Genomic DNA, 7,269 nt, shown 5'->3' with positions numbered 1-7,269 from the left:
GTGTTGATGGTTTGTTACTATACAGTACAATCTAATGGTGTTGATGGTTTGTTACTATACAGTACAATCTAATGATGTTGGTGGACTGTTAGTAGACAGTACAATCCCATATCGTGGATGGATTATTTAGTAATGATGTGTAAATATTAATTAGTATAGGCTGCTGCTTGTAAGATTAATTTAGTTATAGTTTTCTTCTGCTACTAAGCCTATAAGTAGGGTTGTTGTTTTGATATAATTTTTTGTACCGGTATGAGAGAGATGCTGAGTTAAAATGTTCTACTTTGTTTTTCAGATGTCGCTCTATCTGGAACTGCAAGTGCGCGATCGGTATCTTCTTATGGACTGTCCAAGAATGTTTTTAATGGAACACAGAAGAAACAGGTTATGTTTAACTGGTCGGAAAAAGTAAGTAGAAGAACACGTGTTGAAGGTTAGGGTGATAAACTATTACAATACGATAGATAACTCATACAAACAAGATGATGTCGAACTAAAGTTGTTGTTTTTTTTTTCTTAAGAAATCATAATCTTCAAGTGTTTTAGTGTTGGGGTTATTAATATTATATGTTATATAATATTATATTAATATTATACTTGTTATGACTCTTCCTATCGCAACGTCAGGATGAAACGATCCAAAGCGTTGGTTCTTATTTATATCAATTAATATAAAGGATGTTAGATAATACATTTTCAGCTTGGTATTTAATATTCCATTTTTAAACCCCGGTCTTCGGAGGTTTGCCATTATTTTGGGTTTTCATTTTATGTGTCTCTCGAACTGCACTAAAGAGTTTTAATGGAGAGTAATCATTAAGCTGTACTTGGTTAATTATTAAAGTTACATTTCAGTGTGATTTGTATATGTTTTAATGGCGGGTATTTCATTACTAGGGCCAGTTCTCAGTGAGAGCTGACACATCTCTGAAACTGAAGAGGTTTCGGCAACTGATGGCAAAGAATAACTATCAGGCGTATATCATACCTACTGATGATGAACATCAGGTGGGACAGCTAGAGCTAAAGATGTTTCATTTAATTTCAAAACATGCTTGTTGATTTAATACGTTTAGCTAGGAGGTATTACAAAATATTATGCTAAACACCAACTTGTATTTTGATGTCAGATTAAGCAGACGCTTAATAGTCTTGATTTTTTTAACAAGGTTTGATTATGTCAATGGTCAACTGTGAATTGTCCATTAGAATTCCGAGTTGGCTAACTAACAGTCAGTTACCGCATGACCATTGGTCAATTAGTAGCTAGTTACCAGTTGGCTATTTATAAAGTCAATTAGTAACCAGTTACCAGTTGGCTATTTATAAAGTCAATTAGTAGTCAGTTACCAGTTGGCTATTTATAAAGTCAATTAGTAGTTGGCTATTTATAAAGTCAGTTAGTAACCAGTTACCAGTTGTCTATTTATAAAGTCAGTTAGTAACCAGTTACCAGTTGGCTATTTATAAAGTCAATTAGTAACCAGTTACCAGTTGGCTATTTATAAAGTCAAATAGTAGCCAGTTACCAGTTGGCTATTTATAAAGTCAATTAGTAGCCAGTTACCACTTGATTATTTATAAAGTCAATTAGTAGGTAGTTACCAGTTGGCTGTTTATAAAGTCAATTAGTAGCCAGTTACCAGTTGGCTGTTTATAAAGTCAGTTAGTAGCCAGTTACCACTTGATTGTTTATAAAGTCAATTACTAGCCAGTTTCCAGTTGGCTGTTTATAAAGTCAGTTAGTAACCAGTTACCAATTGGCTATATATATAAAGTCAATTAGTAGCTAGTTACCAGTTGGCTGTTTATCAAGTCAATTAGTAGCCAGTTAGCAGTTGGCCATTCGTAAGGCTAATGCTTGGCAGTCAAGTGAAACCAATTTTTGCTTCCTTGGTATCTGTTATAGTACAGACTCAGTGTGGCATGGTGGTTAGAGCACTTGATTCACATTCTGTGGGTTCGAATCCCGTCTCCAAACATCCTCCCCTTTTGATTTGTGGGGGGCGTTATAACGTCATGATCGATCCTTCTATTCGTCGGTAAAAAGAGTGTTGGATATACAACACCGTTTAGTTTAAGAGTTGTTATTTAGTTTATTTAGTATCTAATATCTAATGATTATTTAGTTTCATAACAAGTGTTAAAAGTTAATTATTTTAAAAGCAATAGTTATGACAAGTTTCGTTACGTAATCTGCACGAGTCGTACGTTCTGTAAGTAGTTTAATTGTCATACTAGGCTTTTATAATATTGTTGACGTCATCTTACTCGAAGCTTCTAAGTTATTCTCGTTATGTGTAATATTATTGTCACTAGAGGGCTAGATATTTCTACATTTTTCTGTTGCCTGTATTGGTTATCACATTTGTATCCATAGTTTCAAATAATTGTCTCCTTTTTCGTCAAAGTCCACACAGACTGGTTCAGTTACTTTAGAACACAATTGAAGACGAATTTTTCTTCTTTATCTCTGTTGTTACAATACAAGCTGTGAAACTCACTTTAGATATTGCCTGTTATGGCTAAACTAACATTCACGCAGTCTAACTTCATTTTCACTAACTTACTTTATTTTCTTACTTGCTCTCTGTATCTGCACGTATTTATAAAAGCAGTTTTGAGATAAAATTGTATATTGTTGTATTGTATTTGTTTATTTAATTTCGCTCAAAGCTACTCGAGGGTTCTCTGTAACAGTCGTTTCTAGTTTAGAAGTGATAGACTAGAGAGAAGGTAGCTCTTGAAAAACTTTTTGTCAGTTTTATAGGGCGGATTCTTTACAGTAGGTGTCTGTGACGTGTTGGCGATGAATGTCAACAATAAACGGACAGTACACAATCCACTTGTTTTAAAACAATATATCAAAACAAGTCAAAAAGTATATACAAATGTTCGTTACACAATAGTGATCCAACTTAAAGACAAAAAAAAATAAAAAATCTCGTCTGGATTTATGATGATTATTTTATTTCACTTAGAATTCGGTTTAAATTTTTGCCAAATCTTTTCAATAGGCATCATTATAGACGTTAACAGCAACTGCTAGAGACGTATCTTGTTTCCTTATACGTATTCAATTAGGGTAGTATAAGGAATAATTGCTGTTCATTAAACACTTTATTATGTCGACACGCTGATTGGTTAGAACGTTAAGTATCCAAACGTTGATTGGTTGGGTAAATAACTTTCTATTCCAGACTTCCTCTAAATGGCTAAATACTAAATTATAAGTTTATTAGTTTTCGGATTTAAAGTTTAGAAAAGTTTTCATTTCCTGCAAGTAATTGTATTTTGAATTGTTTTAAATTTCAGATCTTAACATATATTTATTCTCATTCAACATCTAAACGAGTCAATATAATGAGTGTATGTGTAGATTTAATGTGTATTTTATTACACTTGTTGTTGCCGATAACTTGTTGGTTTTACAGAGTGAATACATCTCCAACTACGACAAGAGGCGCCAGTATATCTCTGGATTCACAGGAACAGCCGGTTGGTGACGTTTCATCACTTATCGAGTCCACATTCACTATTTTAATTTTTATAACTGGAAACATTATTAATAATAATTATACCCAAGTAAGGCGCAAAAAAGATAAAAAAAAACTCTATAACCCTAACGCTTTCTACAGGAGGACCTTTCTTATTCTTCTGTTTGCTCCTGAGGAAGAAAGGTCATCCTTTAGAAAGCGCTTTGGTTATAGAGTTTCTTATATTTGTGTTAAATTGACTTCTAGCATCGTGTAAGTAAGGAGCAAGATTTTCTAAATTTTCAATTGAGTGAAAGAAAAACGTCCCATGTTAACTAAAAACTTGTTAAAATAACCATGCAAAAAAGCTTGTTAAAATACCCCGGTTAAAAACTTGTTAAAATAACCCTGTAAAAGCTTGTTAAAATAACCATGTAAAAAAGCTTGTTAAAATAACCCTGTAAAAGCTTGTTAAAATAACCATGCAAAAAAGCTTGTTAAAATACCCCTGTAAAAAACTTGTTAAAATAACCCAGTAAAAAACTTGTTGGAATAACCATGTAAAAAACTTGTTAAAAACAACCCCGCAAAAACTTGTTAAAATAACCATATAAAAAAACTTGTTAAAATAACACTGTAAAAGCTTGTTAAAATAACCATGTAAAAAAGCTTGTTAAAATACCCCTGTAAAAAAGCTTGTTAAAGTAACCCTGTAAAAAACTTGTTGGAAATAACCATGTAAAAAACTTGTTAAAAACAACCCCGTAAAAACATGTTAAAATACCCATGTGAAAAACTTGTTAAAATAACCCTGTAAAAGCTTGTTAAAACAACCCTGTAAAAAAACTTGTTAAGATAACCCTGTAAAAAAACTTGTTAGAATAACCAAGTAAAAAAACTTGTTAAAATAACATTATAAAAGCTTGTTAAAATAACCCTGTAAAAAACTTGTTAAAAACAACCACGTAAAAACTTGTTAAAATAACCCTGTAAAAAACTTGTTAAAATAACCCTCTAAAAGCTTGTTTAAAATAACCATGTAAAAAAACTTGTTAAAAACATCCCCTGTAAAAAACTTGTTAAAATAACCCTCTAAAAGCTTGTTTAAAATAACCATGTAAAAAAACTTGTTAAAAACACTCCCTGTAAAAACTTGTTAAAATAACCCTATTTTTTGATCAGATAATCGGATAATATTAAATGTTCCAAACATATTGTTGGTGTGAACGTGCTTCGTAGTCACTATGAGAAAAACCTATACACTGGACAGGTGAAGTGAAGAAAAAGTCATTGTCCACTATTCAGTTCTTCACATTATATAGCAGCAGATATAAAAAAATAAACTTAGTTTTCTAATAATTGTTTAATCTCGAAGTCTAAGTTCAATCTACACTTTGATCAACTCGTGTTCAAGGGAATTCTCGAAACTAGTATAACCCAATAACTTAGACTTCGATGTTAAACAATCTTCGGAATATTAAGTTTATTTATTATTAATAGTAAATCTTACCGGTAATTATGATTAAATAATAGTAAATGCGAACTGAAACGTAATTGGGCGTTATGAGGTGTGCATGGTAAGAAGGATAATTTCCTATTGGCCGAAAGTTTAGGTTAAAAACACAGGCGTCGCTAAGTGCTTAAAAAATTTGGGGCTCGGGCCCCTAAGGCGCGGAAATTTTTGGCATTTCAGTATGATATCAATCATGTTTTCCTATTTTCACTATTCGAGACACAAACTGGAGATTCGAGGCACTGTCAAAAAGACTCGGGACACAGCTCCCACGTGCCAGTGCCTAGCGACGATTCTTTTAAAAAAATATGAAACTGTTAAACTCATGGACTTACTTAACACTTTATTACGACGATCTGTGTTAAAGAGCTATACATTCATATACACAAATAACAGGTACAGCCGTTGTATTGCTAAAAGAAGGTGATGGGGCTGCCCTCTGGACTGACAGTCGATACTTCCTCCAGGCCGAACAGGAGTTGGATTCTAATTGGATTATGATGAAGGATTTTACTCCTGGGACGCCCTCTATTCCTCAATGGATTAGTAACAAACTTTCTTCGGGTTCCAGAGTAGGAGCAGATTCTCGTCTTGTCAGCCATAGAAGGGTTAGCTTTTTTTTTCTTTCATGAAATAATTCATTACAATTCTTCATTTTAAACCATAAATTAGGCCCATTTTTCTGTTGTTGAAATTCTGTTTCTAATTCTAGTTTGTGTTTATGAAACGTTTCAGTTTGTTGTTGGACTTTATTTCCTCCTGTAATGTGTTTATGCAACGTTTACGTTTTTGTTAGAAGTTATTTCCTCATGCGATATGTTAATTTCTTTTGTGGAAGATAATAAAATTTTGTACAAAATCTTGTTTGTTCACTACATAATGGGACAAACGGCTAGGTCAGAGAACCAGGTATACTTCAGGTGTAACCTTGAACTGTGAACCAGAAGACAGGTAAAGAATTTTTATTTCAAGATGGCTACTCTTAACTGAATTGCGGGATTGGTGGTTTCTATAATAACTACCAATAAATGGTGTTGTTAACTATCACCATATCTCGAACTTAAGTACGATCCACTAGGCCTCGCCCCAGCTACCTGTGATATCACAGAACAAACCTTACACTTCTAACGTACGACCCACTAGACCAGAATAAACTTTACACTTCTAACGTACGATCCACTAGGCCACGCCCCAGCTACCTGTGATATCCCAGAACAAACCCTACACTTCTAACGTACGATCCACTAGGCCATACTCCAGCTACCTGTGATATCCCAGAACAAACCTTACACTTCTAACGTACGACCCACTAGACCAGAATAAACTTTACACTTCTAACATGGCCTAGTGGATCGTACACTCCAGCTACCTGTGATATCCCAGAACAAACCCTACACTTCTAACGTACGATCCACTAGGCCATACTCCAGCTACCTGTGATATCCCAGAACAAACTTTACACTTCTAACGTACGATCCACTAGGCCATACTCCAGCTCCAGCTTTTCTTACAGTGTCAAGCATCTGTAGTTACTGGCTTGTCTGCTTACAGTGTCAAATATCTGTACTCACTGGTTTTGTGGTTGTAGTGTCCAGTATCTATACTCACTAATTTGTTCATTTGCGTTATAGAAGTGTCCTTAATGATCTATCAGGTTGAAGAGTCAGCAGAGTAGCCATTGCGCATGTCTGTGGTTGTTTCACAAATTGATGAAGAGACGTAGTAGTTTGAATTTTAAAGTTTCACCTGTTGTATGAAACAAGGGATTTAATAGTAGCTTAGTTTCTTTAATTCATTTTATACAAAGAAATAACGTTTAGTTTTGTTGACTTGACGATAGTTGTTCAGTGTACATTAAGTCTAACAAACTTGTTTCAATCTCGTCTAACCCACAACATTTCATTCATTTTACTGCATCTCTTTATTTGTGAGTTATTTTCTTGTCATCCTCTATAAGATACTAACATTGCATGACCATATTTGGAACCCCACAGTGGTTATTCTGGAAAAATGAACTAGTTAGAAGTGGGATGGAATTGGTGAATGAATCTTTTAGTCTAGTTGACGAAATATGGACGGAAGCTGAAGGTCGTCCAGCCAAACCAAACTTCCCCATTTTTGTTCATCGTTTGGAGTTTGCCGGTAAATCAGTTCATGCTATAAGTGTTTAACCATAAGTGAAACTAAAACCTGTTGGTTATTAAAATTTAACCATAAGTGAAACTAAAACCTGTTGGTTATAAAAGTTTTAACCATAAGTGAAACTAAAACCTGTTGGTT

The 7,269-nt window shown here is 33.9% G+C and overlaps 1 protein-coding gene across 1 annotated transcript in view; it reads left to right on the top strand.

Annotated features, from left to right (window-relative positions):
* Positions 1 to 295: 295 nt before the first annotated feature.
* Positions 296 to 7,269, top strand: part of LOC106477130 (probable Xaa-Pro aminopeptidase P) — a gene marked incomplete at its 5' end in the record, with an annotated part of 8,943 nt that continues 1,969 nt past the window's right edge. Inside the window, 5 exons of the mRNA XM_013937721.2 lie at positions 296 to 408; positions 898 to 1,008; positions 3,435 to 3,498; positions 5,386 to 5,597; positions 6,984 to 7,131. Coding sequence (XP_013793175.1) covers positions 296 to 408; positions 898 to 1,008; positions 3,435 to 3,498; positions 5,386 to 5,597; positions 6,984 to 7,131 — 648 coding nt within the window. The remainder of the gene's footprint in view (positions 409 to 897; positions 1,009 to 3,434; positions 3,499 to 5,385; positions 5,598 to 6,983; positions 7,132 to 7,269) is intronic.

This window comes from Limulus polyphemus, unplaced genomic scaffold (genome assembly GCF_000517525.1).
Source record: "Limulus polyphemus unplaced genomic scaffold, Limulus_polyphemus-2.1.2 Scaffold12937, whole genome shotgun sequence".
NCBI classification, from domain to species: Eukaryota; Metazoa; Arthropoda; class Merostomata; order Xiphosura; family Limulidae; genus Limulus; species Limulus polyphemus.
This window is presented reverse-complemented; position numbering and strand designations above follow the sequence as displayed.